The sequence below is a fragment of the Suncus etruscus genome, chromosome 5 (assembly GCF_024139225.1).
Source record: "Suncus etruscus isolate mSunEtr1 chromosome 5, mSunEtr1.pri.cur, whole genome shotgun sequence".
NCBI lineage: Eukaryota > Metazoa > Chordata > Mammalia > Eulipotyphla > Soricidae > Suncus > Suncus etruscus.
This window is the reverse complement of record NC_064852.1, coordinates 31,078,500-31,103,152: the sequence shown is the minus strand read 5'-3', so window position 1 is coordinate 31,103,152 and position 24,653 is coordinate 31,078,500. Positions and strand designations below refer to the sequence as shown.

The window sequence follows — 24,653 nt, the reverse complement described above, 5'->3', positions numbered from 1 at the left end:
TATCCCTATTATCTCTCTTTCACCTGTAGAAAATGAGATACTAGTCTCTCTCTATATGTTAACATATATTAATATATATTCACACACTTTTTTTTTTTGCAAGATGGGTCTTTGTTTTGGGGATGGAGTTATATAAGGAGGTATATAGATTGAATAGTATTAACTGCTGATTTTGGAGAGTACATGGATAGGGAAGGGCTTGTACTAGATGAGGAGATGGTACTAGATAAGAAAAACTGACTGGAGGTGGGAAAATAGGGAGAAGGTGAGAGACAAACCTAGCAGCAGAAAAAGATGGATAGTGATTGGGGCCCGGAGAGATAGCACAGCGGCGTTTGCCTTGCAAGCAACTGATCCAGGACCAAAGGTGGTTGGTTCGAATCCCGGTGTCCCATATGGTCCCCCCCGTGCCTGCCAGGAGCTATTTCTGAGCAGACAGCCAGGAGTAACCCCTGAGCAATGCCGGGTATGGCCCAAAAACCAAAAAAAAAAAAAAAAAAAAAAAAAAAAAAGATTGATAGTGACATAGATAATGGTAGAGAGTGATGATGAACTTGAATCAGGGGCTTGAATCTGGGTGCAGGCAGAAGTAGGTTTATACCTACTTCTTAATTAACAACTATGCAAAATTAACTACTTTCTTTCAAAATTAACTTCTTTCCTATTAGTTGTGATATTTGTCTCTCTGTCTCTTTCCACCTTCCTCCCTCTACCTCTTTTTCTCTCCTCTTTCTCTTTCCCCTCTTCTTCCTCATCCTCCTCTTCTTCCTCCTTTTTCTTCTCTGTTTTCCCCTTTCTCCTCATTTTGTCTCCTCCAGATTTTTTTTCTTTTACTCTTCCTTTTCCTCCTCCTCTGCTTCCTTCCTTTTTGTATTAAAGTGAACTATTTGGTAATTCAAGGAATTATAAATTGGGGCATAGGTATTATGGTCTGTATTTTTTAAAATTATATCCATTATAATAAACAACTTATTGTGGTTACTAGGTTGCTCTTAGTGAAGATGACTTAACAGTTTTAATGAAAATTTTGCTGGAAAATCTTGGAGAAGCATCTTCTCAGTCAAGCCCCACACAACCCACACAGGAAGCTGGGCGAGTAAGAAAAGATATACTGAGTAAATCTGATCAACTCAAAGGTATAAACTGATAAAAAGTTTTGCTTTCATGAGGGTAAAATAATAAAGGATATCTTGTCTAGAACAAGTATTTTACTTTTCTCTGCTTTCAATAATCTGCTGAAAATGACTTGTAATTAGTGAGTCAAAGTGTTTCGTTAACTAAAAACAATTCAGGAATAAGTCAACTTGCATTAAAGGGCTTTTGAAAGAAAAATATCTCAATATGTTTTGCACATTCCTTTTCTTCCTACTGTAGACAATCTGCCTCTCTCACTTTGCCCTGTATTAAAGATACATAGAACAAATCATTGCCTTTTTTATTACCTGACAATAATACAGTTTAAACAGTCCTTTAAAGTATGACATAAATTTAGAATAATAAATCAAGCCAGATTTAGATATGTATAAATTATGCCTAAGAATTTTTAATTTTAATATTTGTGTTTGATCTTTCAGAACAAGATCTGACAGACTCATCACTTTCCATGGACCAGAATGTCACGCTCCAATTTGACTTTCATTTTGAATCTCTTTCTATTATCCTCTATAACAATGATAGCCATCAGGTATGTGGTGAACCTGTCATTATACAGAAACTTAGCTCTTAGCTTTTAGCTTTAGATAATTGGTAAGCTTTGATACTATTTATTTAAACTATGTCCATTTAAAATTACATCCATTTAATTCTGTTTGGTTTGTAGATCATTATCTGGTCTTTCTATTATGTATTATTTCTCTTTTATAATAATTATAATTGAGACCAATGTGAATTATAAGTCTTTCACAGTTATATTTAAGGTATATAGTGACAGTGACTTAGGGCAATTCCCACCACCAGTATTGACCTGCCTCTGCCATTGTGCCCAGCATGCATCCCATACCTCCATCTGTATGCCCCTGGACTGCTAGTGTGACAGATCTCTTTTGTGTATAGCTTGTTGTTGTAGTTGAGGTCTCTTGATTCTGTTGTCATTGACTTTGGTTTAGGAATTTAGGTTTGACCATATTTTATTTTCAGTCAGTGCTCCTGAAATAGCTTGGCCCCTGGGTCCCATCCACTTATTTTTTCTTAATTTTTAGGAAGACATAGAAATATGAGGCAAAATAAGATGATTCATGTTCTATGGTTTTGTTATCTATTATATAGTATTTCTAATCTTACTATTCTAAAGAAAAGATACTGTTTTTTTATTTTTATATAAGGCTTTTATTAAGTGAGACAGTGATTTTCTATAATGGTTTCTTATGTATATAATTCCAGCACCATCTATCACCAGTATACCCACCTCCTTCCCCCAGAGCTACCCATCACCACATGTTACTCCTGGCTCATCATTCCTGACATGCAGCCTGTCTCCTTGACATGCATGTTCCTTTTTTGTGTGCTTTGAATCTTTCTATGTTGTTGGCTCTGTGTTTTAGATATGTAAATATACCATACCTCTATGCCACCTGTTACTTTCTAGCCCTCTCTTCTTCCTTCCTCCTTTGATTTCTTTCTTTCTCATACAATAAGGTCAAGGGTGATCAAGAAAACACTTTTTTAATACTTTATAGTCCCTCATCCTCTTATTCTATATGCCACAGATAAGTGAAATCATTCTGTATTTGACCTTATTCTAACTTACTTCACTAAATTTTGTATCTTCCAGTTTCATTCAGGCATTATTTCATTATTCCTTGAAGCTGCATAATATTCATTGTATATATATTATATCTTCATAATTCACTCATCTATTGTTAGACACCTAGGTTGATTCCATAACCTAGTTATTTTGCTGTTCTGCAGTGAATAATGGTGTGCATATGTCCTCTGAACAACTGTTTTTATGTGCTGAGTTAGATAACAGAAGTTGGATAATTCTTACTTTTTAGAGAATCTCCATACTGTTTTTTCATAAAAGTTGAATTAGACACTATTCTCACAAGCAGTAGTTGAGAGTCCCATTTTGTCACATCCCCACCAATACAGATTATTCCCCCTCTTTCAAATGTGACATTCCTGTGTAAGATGATATCTTTATTGTCTTGATTTGGATTTCCTTGATAATAAGTAGTGATAAACACCTTTTCTTGTGTTTATTGGACATCTATCTGCTTTACTAAGAGAAATGTCTGTTCATTTACACTTTCCATTTTTAGTAGAGTATTTGGATGATTTGCAGGGGTTTTTGTAAATACTTAATGTATCTTGAATTTCAACTCTTTGATGTATTGAGTGCAAATGTTTTTCCCCTTCATTTGATGTCTTTTCATTTTAGCCCATGTTTCTTTTGCCATGCAGAAATTCTTTAATTTGTGGTGCCATTTGTTTATTTTTTATTCTATTATTTTTGCCTCTGGAATGATATTGAAAACACCTTTGAGATCCAAATCTTAGAATGTTCAGACTGCATGTTTTCCTCAATATATTTTATGGATTGGCCTGTTCTCAAGGTACTTGATCCACTTTGAATTGACTTGTGGGTGTGAGATATGAATCTGTTTATTTTTGTTTGTTTTCACATATAGTTATCCAGTTTTCTCATCATTATTTATTGAAAAGGCTATCTTCAGTCCATTTTGCATAACTACCTCCTTTCTCGAAAATAGTTTACTACTAATCTGGGATTTGTCCTGAGTATTTGTTTCTAACTCATTGGTCAGAGTCTATCCTTATTTCTGTAACATGGTATTTTGATCACTGTGACTTTATAATATAGTTTTAAATTAGGTAATGAGATACCTCCAAATTTCTGAATACTTAAGGTGATTTATTATTCAAAACAGACTTTGTTATTGACTGTGAAGAAGACTCCCTCAGGGGCATTCTCAATTATTTTTTTCCATCATTGTTCTTCACCTTTCTCTTTTTCTTTTTCTTCTGGCATTCCTATAATTTGAGATTATTGTTCTCCCTGTCATCCATCAGGAATATTACATGATCTTCCATTATTTTACTTTCTTTTTTCTACATCATTATTTCTGATGACTTGTATTTTGTCTTCAAGTCACTGATAGGATTCAATTCCCTGCATTCAGAATTCTGTTTCTGTGACTTGATTAGTATTCTTTAGCTCCTTCAGTACCATTATGTGGATTCTTTCATATTCTCAATCAATTATTCTTTGAGTTGATTGACTTTTTGTGTAGTGATTGCTTATTTCTTTATTGCCATTGCATGGAGTATTGATTTGAACATCTAACTATTTTACTGAGCTCAAGAACTTCCCCATCTACAAGTACAGCTGAATTCTTTTGTTTCCCCATTGTCCTTAATGTTTTGTAGGTGCTGATAGATGAAGTTTAGGTCATTGATTATTTGAGTTCTAATCTGATTCTTTATTTTGTGCTAGATAGAGTCTACTGCTTATACCTATGGCCTGTTACTCTATTTCCATGACTCTGTCATGGTATAGCAATGGATCAGGCAAGTGTAGATATAGTTCTACTCATTTTGATACTAGGGATTTTATGGAGGTATACTGGAACAGAATTACAACTTGGAGTTTCCCACTAGTCCATAGAGTGTGTTGGGTAGTTGGAGTAGCCTTGTAGATGCATTAGAATCTGCCCAGTTCTAGATGTTAGGGTGGTCACTGGGACACTCAGCATGTCTAACTGAATTTATTTAAGACCTTAAGTTGTCTGTGTCCCTAGGACTGACTGGAGGATGAAGGTTAGTTGGCAGAAACTATATTCTTTACCATATTATTTGGTTTTCTTTATAGAATATTAAAAGACATAGTACAAATCATTGATTATAAGTCACTTTTTGATAATTTATAATAGCATCTCCTTGCAATATATTTTTATTTGACTTTCTCAGTTTGGGTAAAAAGTTCACTGATCACCTACTGCCATATCTTTCTAATAAATTCCTACTTCCCATCAATGATATTTTTATACAAGTGCCCATTAAATAATAATACAAAAATATTTCCTAGTTATATTAGTTTGCCCTGGATATCCAACATGCCCTGTACATAAAACTCATAGTTGAATACCAACATACACATATGTATTATTTGTATTTGCACATATACTAAAAATACTTAATTTCATTCTATTCCTTTTTTTGTGATATGACACCTACCTGAGCTAGTAAATGTGTATACGAGACTGAGCTAGTAAATTTATTTAAATGTAATTGTATAATATATGGAGATGATTTTTAGTTTGAAAACTATGCCACAGGAGTCCAAACTCGCATTTCATAAGGATAGTTTCCGGATTGGTGAACTCAGACTACATCTTCTGTCCTCCACGGGAAAGATGTTTAAGGATGGCTCAATGAGTGTCAGCATGAAACTGAAGACTTGCACCTTGGACGACCTCAGAGAAGGCATTGAAAGAGCGACATCAAGGTTTGTCCTGCTGAATTAGTTGCATCTGTTTAGCACTGACATTGCACCTGTTATTGCTACCACACATTGATCATGAAACCCCCTTTTTTATGGACCACACCTGGCTGTTGTCAGTGCATACTTCTGGCTCTGTACTCAGGGGTCCATATGTAGTACCAGTAATAATACTCAGGTTGGCTATGTGCAAAAAGTGTCCCCTGCTCATTCTACTATCTCTATAAGACATCTCTTAGGATTATTTATCTTTGGTATATTAGAAGAGGGCTTTGGACATTCTTCCATTTGAGGTATACTATAAAGTAGTTTTGATATCAGATTTGACTGCTTTAAAGTATGAATGAAAAATAAGTTTAACAATAAAATAGAGAACACTTTTAAAAGAGGGAAAGGAGAGAATACTAAAGTTTTAATAGTTTCACATGAGGTGGTTTGTTGTAGCATGCTTTTCTAAGTTTGCATAATAGGCAGATTTTTGTTGTTGATTCCTGTTGTTTTAATACACTGAGCTCTTATAACACACTGGCTTAAAGTATTCAAATTGTCACCCCTTTTTTGGGGAGGTGGTTTGGGCCACAAACTGGCAGTGGCTCTGTGATCAGGAATCACTTCTGGCAGAGTCAGGGGACCATTTGGGCTGCCAGGGATTGAACTTGGGTTGGTTGCATACAAGGCAAGTGTGCCCTACCTACTTCACTATCTTTCTGTACACCCCTTTTCCAGACATTTTTTTAAAGCTTTAAGTTAAACTATTTCATTTGCTTGCTTTATTTTGCCTATATTGTTTTAAAATGAATCTGGGGCCTCTGAGAGATAGCTCAAAGGATTGAGAGCATGTTTTGAATGTGGATGGCCTGGAATTAAGGCACTGTATGGTCTCCTCACCTTTGCCAGTGGTGACTCTCATGCAAAGAGCTGTTTGGAACCCATGACTATTGTTGGTATAGTATAATCTGACTAACCCACCGATGATAAACTATTTGTTCTCGGAATTTCTTCAGTAGTTTTAATAAAAATAGAATTCATATTATAAAATTATCAACCTTTATTTTGAAAGACTAGCTAGATTATATCAGTATTCTCTCAAGCAAAGAATGTAATTTATAGTTTTATTATATTTTCATTTATTTTCCAAATATTGAGATAGTATTCTTGAGGAAAACTGCTATATTTGGACTCTCTGGGATCCCTGCTAGATACTTCTAAGCTGTTTGTTTTTCTGAGGTATGAATAATGAGAAAAGAGTTCTATTGTTCTATCAGCTTTTCTAGTTTATACATATTATGTTTGTAGTTCTTGAGACAAGGAGGATCAAAGACATCATGTTTGGTGCCTTTTTATTTTTCCTTTTGGTTTTAAGGCCACATCTGGCAGTAGTCAGGGCTTTCTCCTGAATCTACACTTGCTCTCAGGTAACACTTCTGATGGGGCTCACAGGCCATGTGGATGTCAGATCTATATAAAACCTGGGTTGGCTGCATGGAAAGCAAGCACTTTACCTGCTATATTATTTCTCCAGCCTTTTTGGTGCCTTTTTATTTATAGTATACTTGAGTATATAGGGGGACTATCATTGCAGAGAGCTGACAAACACTAATTTGAGTTTCACTGGATATTTTTTCTTTTAAAGAATTAAAATATTTTATTATATTTTTTCCTTTAATCATTTTTTTAATTTTAATTTTTTTTATTTAAGCACCATGATTACATACATGATTGTAATTGGATTTCAGTCATAAAAAGAACACCTCCCTTCACCAGTGCAACATTTCCACCACCAATGCCCACCATCTCCCTCTTTCCCTACCCCCTGCCTGTATTTGAGACAGGCATTTTACTTCTCTTACTCACTACCATAGTCATGGTAGTTCTTAGTGTAATTATTTTTCTAACTGCACTCAACACTCTTTATGGTAAGAGTAGGCTAGTCCTTCTGGCCCTCATCTCTGTTGTCTCTGGGCTTTATTACAATAATGTCTTTTGTTTTTCTTAAAACCTATAGATTAGTGAAACTATTCTTTATCTATTTCTCTCCCTTTGACTTATTTCACTCAGCATAATAGATTTATGTACATTGATGTATAGGAAAATTTCCTGACATCATCTCTCCTGATGGCTGCATAATATTCCATTCTATATATGTACCACAGTTTCTTTAGACATTCATTTGTTGATGGGCATCTTGGTTGTTTCTAGATTCTGGCTATTGTAAATAGTGCTGCAATGAATATAGGTGTGAGAAAGGCATTATTGTATTGGATTTTTGTGTTGTGTTCCTAGCTTATATCCCTAGGAGTGGTATAGCTGGTATACGGGAGTTCAATTTTCCAATTTTTTGAGGAATCTCCATATTGTTTTCCATAAAGGCTGGACTAGATGACATTCCTACCAGCAGTGAATGACAGTTCCTTTCTCTCCACATCCTCTCCAGCACTTACTGTTCTGTTCTTTGTGATGTGTTCCAGTCTCTGTGGTGTGAGATGGTATCTCATTGTTTTGATTTGCATCTCCCTGATGATTAGTGATGTGGAGCATTTTTTCATATGTCTTTTGGCCATTTGTATTTCTTCTTTGACAAAATGTCTGCTCATTTCTTCTCTCCATTTTTTGATGGGGTTAGATTTTTTTTCTTGTTAAGTACTGTCAGTACCTTGTATATCTTAAATGTTAGCCCCTTATCTGATGGGTATTGGGTGAATAGTTTCTCCCATTCTGTGGGTGGCTTTGTATCCTAGGCACTATTTCTTTTGAGGTGCAGAAGCTTCTCAGCTTAATATATTTCCATCTGTTAATCTCTGCTTTCACTTGCTTGGAGAGTGCAGTTTCCTCCTTGAAGATGTCTGTAGTCTCAATGTCCTGGAGTGTTTTGCCTATGTGTTGCTCTATATACCTTACACAGTCTGATACCAAGGTCTTTAATCCATTTGGATTTGACCTTTTGCACTGTATTGTTGGGGTCGGGGATCAGTCCCCTTCTCTCGAGTGGCATCTTGAGCATTTCAAGGAAAGGCAGAAGCCATGAAATTTGCAAAGGTGATTTATTTCTGATGCCAGGGTGGCGCCAGGGTCAGTGCCAAGAGATGAACCTCAGCGCAAAGACCCCGAACCATCACTTGAATCTCACAGACATAGTTGTGCATTCCAGTTGTGTATTCCGTTTGTTACATATTACTTAGGAAAACAGAACAACTCAGTTAAGAGAGAGAGATATTTACCAAACAAACAATCATTAAAACTTAACAGACCACCACTAAAAGTTACATTTTTATCCTACAGGAAACTATTAAACTTAAGGTTAAACTAAAAGTTTTGCAAGCAGAGATAACAGAAAGCATGAGCAAATTGGGTGTACACTGCCCTTCTTGAATAGAGCCAGATTTTTATCTTTTTCAGCCAATGCTAACCTGTGGCTTTGAAGGTCAGGAAACAGGAGGCCCTGAAAACTTAGGGAAACTCAAACTTAAAAACTATACACATTTATAAAAAGCAAAAACTTCTTGTCCCTATCATTTTTTTTTTTTTTACTGAAATTGATTTGTGGAAAGCAAAAGTCATTCTTTTATTTTGTTAAATAATGTAGAGAAGATTTAATTTGGTAAAATAATACAAAGAAGTTTTCTTTGGTAAAGGTTTTTACTAATAGCCCCGTATTTATCACTCACTGATTTGCTCTTCTAATAAAATTTTTTAGTTATAAAATATTCTGTAATTTATGGGGCTGGAAAGATAGAAGGGAGGTAGGGCATTTGCATTCAAATCCTGGCATCCCTGAGCCTGCCAGGAGCAATTTCTGAGCATAGAGCCAGGAGTAACCCTGAGCGCTACCAGGTGTTACCCAACCCCCCCCCCAAAAAAAAATTCTGTGATTTCTTTAATGCGAATTTTGCTGTCGAATTTGGATGACCATATCTTGATTGCTAATTGCTTCCAGTACAGAAAAATGTTTATATTTTTAATTATTTTGATAGTATTAAGATAATATTTAATTTTTTTCCAGAATGATTGATAAGAAGAATGACCAAGATATTAATAATTCTATGATTGATATAAGTTATAAACAAGACAAATATGGAAGTCATATTGATGCTATACTTGACAAGCTTTATGTATGTGCAAGTGTGGAATTTCTGATGACTGTGGCAGATTTCTTTATCAAAGCTGTACCTCAGAATCCAGAAAACACAGCAAGGGAAGTTCAGATTCCACTCCGACAGACTGTGACAACAAAAACCAAGACTGAGAAAGGTTAGCCAAATTTGTCTTTCTTTGATGACAGATTGTCATTAAAATCAGAAAAAGGAGATCTGGAGACTTTCAGAACCTAAGGTCACTTTTTCAAATGCATCTGTAATGTATAGAAAATTTAAGTCAGAACAGAGTTCTAAAAGTAAGGAGAAGGAGAAAAAGTAATGGGTTAGGCCGAGGAAAGCTCTGCTTTGGTTTTATCTATTACATGAGTATTCCTTGACACATTCAGAAATAGAATGAAGGTAGATAGCCTTATTGATGATGACTGTTTGTAGAAATTGTTTATTCCAAGGAAACTATCTGAAAGCATTTGGCATATTGCTAAACAATTAAACTAATGAGAGTAGAAAGTTAGGATCTGGGACAACTATGCACAATGCCTTTGAACAATATCTCATACATTTTAAACACTCTAGATATGTTCGCAAACGCCTGATCTTGGTGTATGTAAAGACCCTTCCATACATTTTGAAGATTTCCAACACTACCATAGTTGAAGCAGTGATTATTTTTTCTGTAAAGTTATAATTGAAAAAATTCAGGCATCTTTTCTCTTAATGTCTAACTCAATAAAATTGAGGGCCAGGAAGACAGTACAGAGAGTAAGGTGCTGACCTTGGACATGCCCTCCTCACACTTGATTACTTGCATTGTCTATTGTGTTCTGAGCCCTGCTAGGAATGTTTTCTGAGTCTCACTGGTTGTGTTCCAAATGCCAAAAAATGAAAGAAAAAAAAAAAAGATTGGAAAGCTACCACTTATTGGCAAGGTCAAGTTTAAATTTGTTTTTAATATTCATTGAATGGATATTATATTTGATGGCTCTTTTAATGCATGACATTATTTACTCTGTAGTGAATTCATAGTGAGCAACTACTGATAGTGTGCATCTTCGCAGGGCCTCTTTTCCTCTTCTTCGTAGTCCTTTATCTCTTCTCCACATCTTCCCTCTGCCCTTATAGAGCTGAACACATCTCTGTGTGTTTGTGGGATGTGATTCTGACAGGAAAACTCTAAAACAACAGTATCCCTGCTATGACAGTATAGGAATAATTTTCTTATTATGGAAATAAAGTAGCATTTTCTCACACAGTTTTCATTTGATAATAATTTATCATTGTTACTATTCATATTAATTTTGCCTTTTCTGCTATAATAAGATACTAGAAATAATGGAGATTCATTTTTAAAACTCTTTTGGTTCTTGTTTTTGCTTCCTTTTATAGATGACTCTGTAAGACCAAATATGACTTTGAAGGCCAAGGTCATGGACCCAGAAGTGGTATTTGTTGCCAATTTGACAAAGGCTGATGCACCTGCTCTATTAGCTTCGTTTCAGTGTAACCTATCTCTGTCCACATCCAAACTTGAGCAGATGATGGAGGCCTCTGTACAGGATCTTAAAGTGCTTGCTTGCCCATTTCTCCGAGAAAAGAGAGGAAAAAACATTACGACAGTAAGAATTACTACTTTATATTTAAACTTGAAGTGGAGAATAGCAGAAATGATTGATTCCTAGAACCCTAGAATGTGTGAAACCTGTGGGACTCTTAGAGGACTCTATTTACTATTATAAACTTGACATTTTACAGATGAAAATATTGAGTTTCGCCATGTTGAATGATAATTCTAAAGCTGCTGGTGATGGGTTGTCTTAGACTAGATTTCTTTTGTTTAGCAATATTCTTTAAACTTGTCTCTTTGTTGTTGTTGTTTTGGTTTTGGGGCCACACCTAGTGATGCTCAGGGGTTACTCCTGGCTATGCACTCAGAAATCACTCCTGGCTTGGGGAACCATATGGGACACTGGGGGATCAAAACACAGTCTGTCCTAGGCTAGCCTTGGCAAGGCTGACAGATGCCCTACCCCTATGCCACTGCTCTAGGCCCAAAATGGTCTCTTTTTTTAAGACCAGAGAGATAGTACAGCTTCTTGCCTTGCATGTAGCCAACCAGAGTTCAATCAGCAGCCCCTCACTTGACTATCTGAGCACAGTTAGGAGTAAACCCTGAGCACTGTAGGGTGTGACCTCTCCAAAGAGAAGATAAAGTCTCCCCTTTTGAATTTTAATACAAATAAAATTTCAGTTTTAGTATTTGCATATAGAGCTAAACACACCCAGCTTTCCTCAAATTAGAAACTTTGCCCTAGCTTTCTCTTGCCTTCACTTATATCTTTTGAGATGTAAAGACCCACCTAGGCTTGATTAGCATTAGATAGGTACTTTTTGAGTGTTAATTATGTTGCCACCCCCCAGTGGACTGATTTGGTTAATAAAGGTCAATAAAGGTCAATAATGGCTCTTAGTCCTCAAGGCATGAGGACCCCCTCATTCCTGGCAGGCTTGGGGACTATCTGGGCTGCTGGGAATCTAACTTGGGTCTGTCCTGGGTTCGCTGAATGCAAGGCAAATGCCCTACTGCTGTGCTATTTCTCTAGCCCCATATGCTAGTGACTCATATGATCTACTGCTGAGCTATGTCAATGACCCTTTAGTTATTTTAAAGTTGTAGCTATATAATACAATTGCCTCCACTCAATTAAGCTGCAAGATATATTTATAATCATATGTGAGAATATAGGCTTCATAGGTTTAATCATCTGTTTTTTAACACTTGACAGTTATTCTAATAGGACCTTTTATCCTGATAGTATATACTTTGTTATAGCCTTTAGTTAAATTTTACATGTCTTAAAAGGATATTTTATATAGAGTATTTCTACAAAAGGATTTTTTTTTAATTTTGGATAGTAAAAGTACTGTTAATTTAGAATTGACATAAAGGCATTGATGAGAACTGTATGAAGTCCTTTACCAGTATTCACAGACTTACCATAGTTCAGAGAATTTTCACACACTTTTTATTTTACTTTATTTAACACCATGGCTGCAAGTTTGCTTATAATAGAGTTGTTTTTTAATTTCTTCACACAGAGTTATTTATGATTGAGTTTCAGTCTGCAATGTATAACACCCTCCATCAGTGCACATTTCCCACCATCAATGTCCCCAGTTTCCCTCCTGCACTCCCCCCTGTCTGCCAATGGGCAGATAGTTCTCTCTCTCTCCCTCCCTCACTCTCTCTCCCCCCCTCTCTTTCTCTCTCCATTTCTTTCTACCACCCCCATTTTGACATTGTTGTTTGCATTATTGTTACTGAGGAATATCATGCCTATCACATCACAAATAATTCTTAACTAATTTTATTTGCCTTTTATGCTTTTCCTAGCAGGTAAAGATCTTTAAAATATGTTCTTGTAAGAGTGTATTTTACATAAACTTAGGAAATAAGAAATTTTACTTATTTGTTCTAGGTCTTACAGCCCTGCTCTTTATTTATGGAGAAATGTACTTGGACTTCAGGAAAACAAAATATAAATATTAACGTTGGAGAATTTATAATTAAAGTAAGTGTGCCTCAATATTTAGATAACAGTTAAGGATAAAAATTAATTCTCAATGGGGTTATAGCACTGAGAACTCTATTATGGGCAAGGAAAACAAGGATTCTGTTGAACAGGTAAGTTTTGGGTAATCTCATAGCCTTTTAGTATATTAAGACATAAGATCACAAACTTGTTTGATTAATATTAATCGACATTTGGATGACACTGGTTAAATACCTGATTAGAACTGAATCAATTAAAGTTTTGTGACTCAAGCTTAAGAGTTTGATTTTATCCTGAAAATTTTGGCAAGATTAAGATTTTAAACATAAGAGTTTGAGACCAGAGTTGTACAATGGGTAGCATACTTGCTTTGTAGGTGGCCATCCTGGGTTCAATCCCCAGCATTCCAATGATCTCCCAAACACCACCAGGAGTGATTCCTGAGTGCAGTCAGGCGTAACATTTGAGCAATGCCTGATGTGGCCAATACCCCCACTAGCAGGATAAAAAAACTAACATAGGAGTGGCATGCCAAGATTAGCATTTTATAAGTTCATACTGGCATTGTGGTGGGATCGTCTAAGAGGGTACCTCCTGGCCATAGAAGAACTGTGGCACAGTGGTAGGAGCAAGGAGGCCACCAGGTTACTATACAAAAGTTGCTACTGAAAGGAGAACTTGCAGATCATTAGGTAAGGGTAAAGGTAAGGGAAACAGGAGTGATTTTAGACTATATGATTCAGTAAGATAAATGATACATATAGATCTTAGTAAGGGTTACAGAATTTGTTTTAGTAAATGCTGCTGATGAAAAATGAAAATTTTAATTCTGTAACATTTTTTCTGTTAATATAATACTCTTTACTCTGTATTACTCAACTTAACATTTAGGTCTTTATAACTAACATGCTATATAACATTATTACCTAATTCCAGAGTAATTTGAGCAGAACTCAGTATCTTGAGGCCATATGACATGAAACATGTTTTGTTGTGTGTTTTTCTTCCTTAGTTACAAATTTGATATATTATTTTTAATTGGTTGTTTTAAACTTTTGTATACTACATATTATTCTTCTCATCTGTAATAAAAAATATTCAAAAGAATTTTTGCTTTCTTTCTTAAAGATTTCACCCATAATTCTTAATACAGTGATGACAATCATGACCGCTATGTCTCCAAAGACAAAAGAGGATGAATCCAATGATACATCAAAGGAAATGGAAAATCTTTGGGAAATCAAATCTATTAATGATTATAACTCTTGGTTTCTTGGTGTTGATATGGCAACAGAAATAACTGAAAATTTCAAGGATACAGAACAACCATCGATAGAAGAAAATTGTGTTTTTACTATGGAATCAGTTCAAGTGACCCTAGAATGTGGCCTTGGACATCGAACAGTACCATTGTTATTGGCGGAATCTAAACTCTCTGGAAATATTAAAAATTGGACTTCACTTATGGCTGCTGTTGCACATATGACACTCGAGGTAGGCCTCTTCCTTCACTGCTCCAGAACTACCCTAAAAGTATAATTGCTCATGTTACAAGTGAAATTTTCTTTATGGACAATGACCTCAGCAATTATATATATGAATTGATAAATACACATCATTTGTTCCCATGCTATTTTTAATTTGGCCAGTGGTTTTTTTTTGTTTTGTTTTGTTTTGTTTTTGGATTTTGGGCCACACAGGTGGTGCTCAGGGGTTACTTCTGGCTCTATGCTCAGAAGTTGCTCTTGGCATGCTTCAGGGACCATATGGGATGCCAGGAACTGTTCCCAGATTGGTTGTGGGTCAGCCACGTGCAAGGCAAATGCCCTACCACTGTGCTAACATTCTGGTCCCAAGTCTTTATTGTTTTTCTTTTTTCTTTTTTTTCTTTTTTTTTTATTTTTGGGGCCATACCCGTTTGGTGCTCAGGGGTTACTCCTGGCTAAGCACTCAGAAATTGCCCCTGGCTCGGGGGGACCATATGGGAATCTGGGGGATCAAATCGCATTCCTTCCTTGGCTAGTGCTTGCAAGGCAGACACTTTACCTCTAGCGCCACCTCACCGGCCTCATATTGCTTTTCTTTTTAGCCAACATATGGCTGTGCTCAAAGATTATTACTGGTGATGCTTAGGGGACCAATTGGTATATATACTAGGGACCAAACCTGGGTCAGTCATGTGCAAGGCCTTACCCAATATGCCAACTCCCTGCTTCTATGTGTGTACAAAGATTCAGCTGCTTCTTTTTTTATTTGGAGGAGATATTTTGGGGCACATCAACTGTGTTCAGAATTTACGCTTGATTTTGTGCCCAAAGGTTACAACTGACAGTGCTTAGGGGACAGTATATGTTTCTGGAAATAGTACTTGTGTTGACTTTGTGCAAGACAAGCTACTCACCCACTGTACTATCTGCCCTCCCTTTATTTTGTAAAGCATCTTTGATGATACAATGATTAAAGTAAATTACACACTTAAAATTTTTATTTGTGCCTGCAGATGTTTTATAAATGACTATTGACTTATCATTAATATTTTTGTTAGCTATAGGAATATATAGTTAAAATTGAATGACTTTCGTAATTCTGTACTTTTACAGGTCCATTACTATAATGAGGTCCATGCTGTTTGGGAGCCACTAATTGAGAGAGTGGCAGGGAAGAGACAATGGAATTTGACACTTAATGTAAGGAAACCATAAACTCATTAAACACATATATTCATTTTCTTTAGTTCAGCGATTCCCAAGATATGCCCCAAGTCCTGGGATCCTTACGGCCTTTTTGGGATTCATTTGAATTAAAAAAACTCTTCTAAAATTATTCTTAGCATCATATATCACCTTCAAATCTTTTTTTCATGAGAGTACCAGGGATTTTACAGCAACCATTTGAAACTATGACAGAATGAATATAGAATCAGTCATAAAAATTCCTTCTGTCTTTTTTTTAGGCAGGTACTAAGGAAATCTGTAAATGACACCTGTTTCATGATGCACTTTATTTAGTCTGTATTTTTTTATTTTGGGTGTGGGGCACTCAGAGATAAATTGTGTGGCTACTTTGAATGCTTTGTGACATTGTTCTGAACATTTCTCCTTGATTTTTGAGAAATCTTAATGTAGACTGGATAATTTAATTTTATTGAGTTTCATAATGTTAACAGGAACTGGCCAATGACCTTTCTTGTAATTTTTTTTTTAATCTGTATAGGTAAAAAAGAACCCAGTCCAGGACAAAGGTTTGATGCCTGGAGATGATTTCATTTGTCTTCCTGAACCACAAACAGCAGTTCATATTTCTTCAGGAGATACAATGAATATAACGATATCCAAAAGTTGTCTTAGTGTTTTCAACAATTTAGCCAAAGTATGTTTCGTTTTTATCTTGGAATATTTTAAGTTTAAGTTGGAAAAATGTATGAATTATTTTTGACACCAAAACTAAGTTCTATTTTCTTCTTGGCGGGGGAGGGGGGAGTCGCACTCAGCGGTGCTTAAAGGTTACTCCTGGCTCTGTGCTCGGACATTGATTCTGGTAACTTGAGGGACCATATGAGATGCTGGGAATGGAACCAGGGTCTGCCCTGTGTTGGCCACATATGAGGCAAATGCCCTACTGCTGTGGTGCTCCAGTCCCTCCAAAACAAAGTTCTATAAAATGTGTAGTCTTGGTTGAATTTTTTTTAAGTGGGCTTTGCAAACATTTTATTGTGCTGTGTTCTCTTGCAGGGTTTCTCTCAGGGCACTGCTTCTACCTTTGACTACTCTTTGAAAGACAAGGCTCCCTTCACAGTACAAAATGCTTTGGGAGTTCCTGTTAATGTCCAGCCCAATCTCAATCTTAAAGTCATGGGTTCTCCTGAGAAATGTGATCTTTATGATCTTGGTGCTGGTCAAAACCTGGAGTTGGAATATGCCAGTCTAGAACCTTCAGGTCAAGGAAAGCGATCCATGCTGAGCCGCCAGGAAAGCTCTTTCTTCACTCTGACCTTTGGTGTGTTATGTTTGCTATAATACCATTTGTTTAATTGTTGTGAAGTGACATTTTTTTTGGATAAAGCACAAATATATTTTATCTCAGCTATCTTAAGGTACTACATTTCCAAAAGTGTGAGGAAAAAGAAGATAAACTTTTTTTTTTTTTTTTTTTTTTTCTTTTTGTGCAGATGTTTAATTACAGTTTCAATTTCCTCAGTAGTGATGGAAGTGTTTAGATATGCTACATCCTCCTTACTTAACTGTGGAAGGTTTTAAGTGTCCAAGAATTTTTTTTTTTTTTTATTCTTTTTTTAATTTTATTGAAACCATGGTGATTTACAAAGTCCTTCATAGTTTGATTTCAGGTATACAATAAAGTAAACCGGGGCCATTCCCACCAACAGTGTTGACCTCTCTCCACCAATTTACCCACCATGAATCCTATACCACCAAATTAGCACCCTGGCCTACAAGTGTAGCAGGACCATTTTTTTTTTTTAATTTTTTTTTTATTTAAACACCTTGATTACATACATGATTGTGTTTGGGTTTCAGTCATAAAAGGAACACCACCCATCACCAGTGCAACATTCCCATCAACCAAGTCCCAAATCACCCTCCTCCCCACCCAACCCCCGCCTGTACCCTAAACAGGCTCTACATTTCCCTCATACATTCTCAATATTAGGACAGTTCAAAATGTAGTTATTTCTCTAACTAAACTCATCACGCTTTGTGGTGAGCTTCCTGAGGTGAGCTGGAACTTCCAGCTCTTTTCTCTTTTGTGTCTGAAAATTATTATTACAAGGGTGTCTTTCATTTTTCTTAAAACCCATAGATGAGTGAGACCATTCTGCGTTTTTCTCTCTCTCTCTGACTTATTTCACTCAGCATAATAGATTCCATGTACATCCATGTATAGGAAAATTTCATGACTTCATCTCTCCTGACAGCTGCATAATATTCCATTGTGTATATGTACCACAGTTTCTTTAGCCATTCATCTGTTGAAGGGCATCTTGGTTGTTTCCAGAGTCTTGCTATGGTAAATAGAGCTGCAATGAATATAGGTGTAAGGAAGGGGTTTTTGTATTGTATTTTTGTGTTCCTAGGGTATATTCCTAGGAGTGGTATAGCTGGATCGTATGGGAGCTCGATTTCCAGTTTTTGGAGGAATCTCCATATCGCTTTCCATAAAGGTTGAACTAGACAGCATTCCCACCAGCAGTGGATAAGAGTTCCTTTCTCTCCACATCCCCGCCAACACTGTTTATTCTCATTCTTTGTGATGTGTGCCATTCTCTGGGGTGTGAGGTGGTATCTCATCGTTGTTTTGATTTGCATCTCCCTGATGATTAGTGATGTGGAACATTTTTTCATGTGTCTTTTGGCCATGCGTATTTCTTCTTTGTCAAAGTGTCTGTTCATTTCTTCTCCCCATTTTTTGATGGGGTTAGATGTTTTTTTCTTGTAAAGTTCTGTCAGTGCCTTGTATATTTTGGAGATTAGCCCCTTATCTGATGGGTATTGGGTGAATAGTTTCTCCCACTCAGTGGGTGGCTCTTGTATCCTGGGCACTATTTCCTTTGAGGTGCAGAAGCTTCTCAGCTTAATATATTCCCATCTGTTAATCTCTGCTTTCACTTGCTTGGAGAGTGCAGTTTCCTCCTTGAAGATGCCTGTAATGTCCTGTAGTGTTTTGCCTATGTGCTGTTCTATATATCTTATGGTTTTGGGGCTGATATCGAGGTCTTTAATCCATTTGGATTTTACCTTTGTACATGATGTTAGCTGGGGGTCTAAGTTTAATTTTTTGCAAGTGGCTATCCAATTGTGCCAACACCACTTGTTGAAGAGGCTTTCCCTGCTCCATTTAGGATTTCCTGCTCCTTTATCAAAAATTAGATGGTTGTATCTCTGGGGAACATTTTCTGAGTATTCAAGCCTATTCCACTGATCTGAGGACCTATCCTTATTCCAATACCATGCTGTTTTGATAACTGTTGCTTTGTAGTACAGTTTAAAGTTGGGAAAAGTAATTCCTCCCATATTCTTTTTCCCAATGATTGCTTTAGCTATTCGAGGGTGTTTATTGTTCCAAATGAATTTCAAAAGTGTCTGATCCACTTCTTTGAAGAATGTCATGGGTATCTTTAGAGGGATGGCATTAAATCTGTATAATGCCTTGGGGAGTATTGACATTTTGATGATGTTAATCCTGCCAATCCATGAGCAGGGTATGTGTTTCCATTTCCGTGTGTCCTCTCTTATTTCTTGGAGCAGAGTTTTATAGTTTTCTTTGTATAGGTCCTTCACATATTTAGTCAAGTTGATTCCAAGATATTTGAGTTTGTGTGGTACTATTGTGAATGGGGTTGTTTTCTTAATGTCCATTTCTTCTTTATTACTGTTGGTGTATAGAAAGGCCATTGATTTTTGTGTGTTAATTTTGTAGCCTGCCACCTTGCTATATGAGTCTATTGTTTCTAGAAGCTTTTTGATAGAGTCTTTAGGGTTTTCTAAGTAGAGTATCATGTCATCTGCAAACAGTGAGAGCTTGACTTCTTCCTTTCCTATCTGGATTCCCTTGATATCCTTTTCTTGCCTAATCGCTATAGCAAGTACTTCCAGTGCTATGTTGAATAGGAGTGGTGAGAGAGGACAGCCTTGTCTTGTGCCAGAATTTAGAGGGAAGGCTTTCAGTTTTTCTCCATTGAGGATAATATTTGCCACTGGCTTGTGGTAGATGGCCTTCACTATATTGAGAAAGGTTCCCTCCATTCCCATCTTGCTGAGAGTTTTGATCAAGAATGGGTGTTGGACCTTATCAAATGCTTTCTCTGCATCTATTGATATGATCATGTGGTTTTTATTTTTCTTGTTATTGATGTTGTGTATTATGTTGATAGATTTACGGATGTTAAACCAGCCTTGCATTCCTGGGATGAAACCTACTTGATCGTAGTGGATGATCTTCTTAATGAGGCATTGAATCCTATTTGCCAGGATTTTGTTGAGGATCTTTGCATCTGCATTCATCAGTGATATTGGTCTGTAATTTTCTTTTTTGGTAGCGTCTCTGTCTGGTTTAGGTATCAAGGTGATGTTGGCTTCATAAAAGCTATTTGGGAGTGTTTCTGTTTGTTCAATTTCATGAAAGAGTCTTGCCAAGATTGGCAGTAGTTCCTCTTGGAAAGTTTGATAGAATTCATTAGTGAATCCATCTGGACCTGGGCTTTTGTTTTTCGGCAGACATTTGATTACTGTTTTAATTTCATCAATGGTGATGGGGGTGTTTAGATATGCTACATCCTCTTCCTTCAACCGTGGAAGATTATAAGAGTCCAAGAATTTATCCATTTCTTCCAGGTTCTCATTTTTAGTGGCGTAGAGTTTTTCAAAGTAGTTTCTGATTACCCTTTGAATCTCTGTCATATCAGTAGTGATCTCTCCTTTTTCATTCCTGATATGAGTTATCAAGTTTCTCTCTCTCTCTTTCTTTGTTAGGTTTGCCAGTGGTCTATCAATCTTGTTTATTTTTTCAAAGAACCAACTTCTGCTTTCGTTGATCTTTCGGATTGTTTTTTGAGTTTCCACTTCGTTGATTTCTGCTCTCAGCTTTGTTATTTCCTTCTGTCTTCCTGTTCTTGGGTCCTTTTGTTGAGCATTTTCTAGTTCTATTAGCTGTGTCATTAAGCTACTCAGGTAAGCTCCTTCTTCCTTCCTGATGTGTGCTTGCAAAGCTATAAATTTTCCTCTCAGTACTGCTTTTGCTGTGTCCCATAAGTTCTGAGAGTTTGTGTCTTTATTGTCATTTGTTTCCAGGAACCTTTTTATTTCCTCCTTGATTTCATCTCGGACCCACTGGTTATTGAGCATGAGGCTGTTTAACTTCCAGGTGTTAAAGTGTTTCTTCTGAGTCCCTTTGGAGTTCACAAATAATTTCAGAGCCTTGTGGTCAGCGAAGGTAGTCTGCAAAATTTCTATCCTCTTGATCTTATGGAGGTATGTTTTATGTGCCAGCATGTAGTCTATCCTGGAGAATGTCCCATGTACATTGGAGAAGAATGTGTATCCAGGTTTCTGGGGATGGAGTGTCCTATATATATCCACTAGGCCTCTTTCTTCCATTTCTCTCCTCAGGTCTAGTATATTCTTGTTGGGTTTCAGTCTGGTTGACCTGTCCAGTGTTGACAAAGCCATGTTAAGGTCCCCCACAATTATTGTGTTGTTGTTGATATTATTTTTCAGATTTGTCAACAGTTGTATTAAATATTTTGCTGGCCCCTCATTTGGTGCATATATGTTTAGGAGAGTGAATTCTTCCTGCTCTACGTACCCCTTGATTAATATAAAATGTCCGTCTTTGTCCCTTACAACCTTCCTGAGTATAAAGTTTGCATTATCTGATATTAGTATGGCCACTCCAGCTTTTTTATGGGTGTTGTTTGCTTGGATAACTTTTCTCCAGCCTTTTATTTTGAGTCTATGTTTGTTCTGACTATTCAGGTGCGTTTCTTGTAGGCAGCAGAAGGTTGGATTGAGTTTTTTGATCCATTTAGCCACTCTGTGTCTCTTAACTGGTGCATTTAGTCCATTGACGTTGAGAGAAAGAATTGTCCTGGGATTTAACGCCATCTTTATTTCAAAATTTGGTGTGTCTTTTGGGTAGTCTTGTCTTAGATTAGGTCTTTCAGTTTTTCTCTTAAGACTGGTTTTGTGTCTATGAAGTTTCTGAGCTGTTTTTTGTCTGTGAAACCATGTATTCTTCCATCAAACCGGAAAGTGAGTTTTGCTGGGTATAGTATTCTGGGTGAAGCATTCATTTCATTCAGTCTTGTCACAATATCCCACCACTGCTTTCTGGCATTGAGCGTTTCTGGTGACAGGTCTGCTGTAAATCTCAGGGAAGCTTGCTTGAACATGATTTCCCCTTTTGATCTTGCTGTTTTCAGAATTCTGTCTCTATCTGTGGGATTTGTCATTGTGACTAGGATGTGTCTTGGGGTGGTTTTTCTGGGGTCTCTTTTGGTTGGTACTCTTCGGGCATGCAGGATTTGATCACATATATTCTTTAGCTCTGGAAGTTTCTCTTTAATGATGTTCTTGACCATTGATTCTTCCTGGAAATTTTCTTCCTGGGTCTCTGGGACTCCAATGATTCTTAAGTTGTTTCTGTTGATCTTATCATAAACTTCTATTTTCGTCTGTTCCCATTCTTTGACTAATTTTTCCATTGTCTGCTCATTTGCTTTAAGTTTTTTGTCCAATCTCTCCTGCTGTATGGAATTGTTATGTATCTCATCTTCCACAGCACCAAGTCTATTCTCAGCTTCTGATACCCTGTCCCAGAGCTTATCCATTTTGTCATTCACTTCGTTTACTGAGTTTTTCAGGCCTGTTAGTTGACATGTTATTTCAGTTTGGAGTTTTGTCATTTCTGCCTTCATATTTTCTTGGTTCTTATTAGTGTTCTGTTCAACTCGATCCATGGTTTCTTGGAGTCTGTTGAGCACCTTCCATATTGCTAGTCTAAAGTCCTTATCTGAGAGGTTGATTAGTTGTTCAGTCATTATCTGGTCCTCAGAATTGTCATCTTCATTCTCTATGTCTGATGCTGGCCTGCGCTGTTTCCCCATTGTCACATTTGTATTGTGGGTTTTTCTACGTGTTGTAGTGGTATTCATTGTCTATATGATGTAGGCAGCACACTCCTCTGGCTCCTCCCTTTCTGGATGGGCTGACTTGCCTCTAAGGGAGGGGAGTCCTCCGTGGATGAAGCCTCACACTGGGTCAAATCTTAGGCCCGAGCATGCAACAGAGAAGACAGTCCAGAGAGAAATGTTTGCTTCTGTGATATAGCGCCGTTCTTAGTGTGATTTTTCCTTCTTGTTGCAATGGAGTTCTTTCCTTAGAAAGAGTGCACGGCCGCGTAGCGAAGCGGAGCGGCCGTGCTCCTCTGAGCCTCTTTTTGCCCCACTCGCAAGAGTTTCACGCAAGAGGACAGTAGACAGACATAGACAGGTCACACTCACAGTCTTTCACAGCTGAGCCCCACTGGGCCGGTGTACTTTCGCGGATTTTCCCTGCCTGGTGTCACACACAGGGAGCCAGCTTTTGCAAAGGATAGCCGGTTTTTATGCTCTGAAGATAAACTTTTATCTCTCTTACAAATTAAGAAATTTATGTTTCATTATTTATAAAGTACCTTAGAAAGCCATATTGTTTCTGTTTCTTAGAAAATACAGTATGTGAAGTGAAAAAAGAAAAAAACAAAAATACAATATATATCCTAGAAATATACCCTAGGAACACAAAAATACAATTCAAACATCTGTTCCTCACACCAATATTCATTGCAGCACTATTTACAATAGCCAGACTTTGGAAACAACCAAGATGTTGTTGCCCTTCAACAGATGAATGGTTAAAGAAACTGTGGTATATTTACACAATGGAATATTAGGCAGCCGTCAGGAGAGATGAAGTCATTGCAATTTTCCTATACATGGATGTACATGAAATCTATTATGCTGAGTGAGATAAGTCAGAAGGAGAAAGATAGACACAGAATAGTATCACTTATCTACGGGTTTTAAGAAAAATAAAAGACATTTTTGTAATAATACCCAGAGACAATAGAGATGAGGGCTGGAAGGTCCAGCTCATGATATGAAGCTCACCACCAGGAGTGGTGAGTGCAGTTAGAGAAATAACTATACTGACAACCAACATAACAATGTGAATGAATGAGAGAAGTAGAAAGCCTGTCTCAAATATATGCATTTGTCATTATTTTGAATCATTATATAATAATTATAAAGATTATTCTACTATAGGAAAATGTGAGTAAATATTGATATTTCTCATCTGTGCTCTGCCTCAGTACCTCATGGATACACAGAAGTAGCAAAAGTTTCTGTTTCAAGACCTGGACGGCAGCTGTATAATGTCCGAAACCCCAGTGCCACCCATTCTGACTCAGTCTTGGTGCAGATTGATGCAACCGAAGGGAATAAAGTGATTACCTTGCGTTCTCCTCTGCAGGTAACATACTGCTGTGGGGGGGTTGTACACAGGTTATACCTGTGTATCTAGAGATATTAAATAAATTTATAGAAGATAACAAAAACTTGATTAGTCTAATACCCATTATTTGTGAATGGCTAGTTTTCTGTATCCAACTTGTTTTTCTTGTTAAAGACCATTTTTTCTGTCTCCTGAGTTTAGAATAGGTGAATATTTTTTGTTTATTTCTTCCAGGACTCAGAACTGAAGAATATAAAGTTGTTGTCAAATAAGATAGACAATTCATTATCTTTGTTTATCTCTTGAGGTTCTATTTTTCAAGTATGTATGATGGGAAATCAGAATGTTCTCCACAGAAAAGAAATTTAGCAATTTATGTGTATGTCTCACTTTTTACCTTTAAGATTGTATCTATTTTTAATTTTTCTGTGAGTTGGTACAGGTTTATTTAGTACACAGTCAGCAAAAGAACTTTTCTTCTTAGGACATCAATTAAAAATGAAATGAACATATTCAGTTAGCAACTACTATGTCATAATTGAGA

At 36.7% G+C, this 24,653-nt stretch overlaps 1 protein-coding gene across 1 annotated transcript in view; it reads left to right on the top strand.

Annotated features, from left to right (window-relative positions):
* The window catches only part of VPS13C (vacuolar protein sorting 13 homolog C), a 194,194-nt gene that overhangs the window by 103,272 nt on the left and 66,269 nt on the right, over positions 1-24,653 (top strand). The window contains 11 exon segments of the mRNA XM_049773747.1: positions 986-1,136; positions 1,575-1,684; positions 5,295-5,464; positions 9,459-9,706; positions 10,936-11,165; positions 13,026-13,118; positions 14,229-14,594; positions 15,701-15,787; positions 16,314-16,469; positions 16,832-17,096; positions 23,967-24,127. Coding sequence (XP_049629704.1) covers positions 986-1,136; positions 1,575-1,684; positions 5,295-5,464; positions 9,459-9,706; positions 10,936-11,165; positions 13,026-13,118; positions 14,229-14,594; positions 15,701-15,787; positions 16,314-16,469; positions 16,832-17,096; positions 23,967-24,127 — 2,037 coding nt within the window.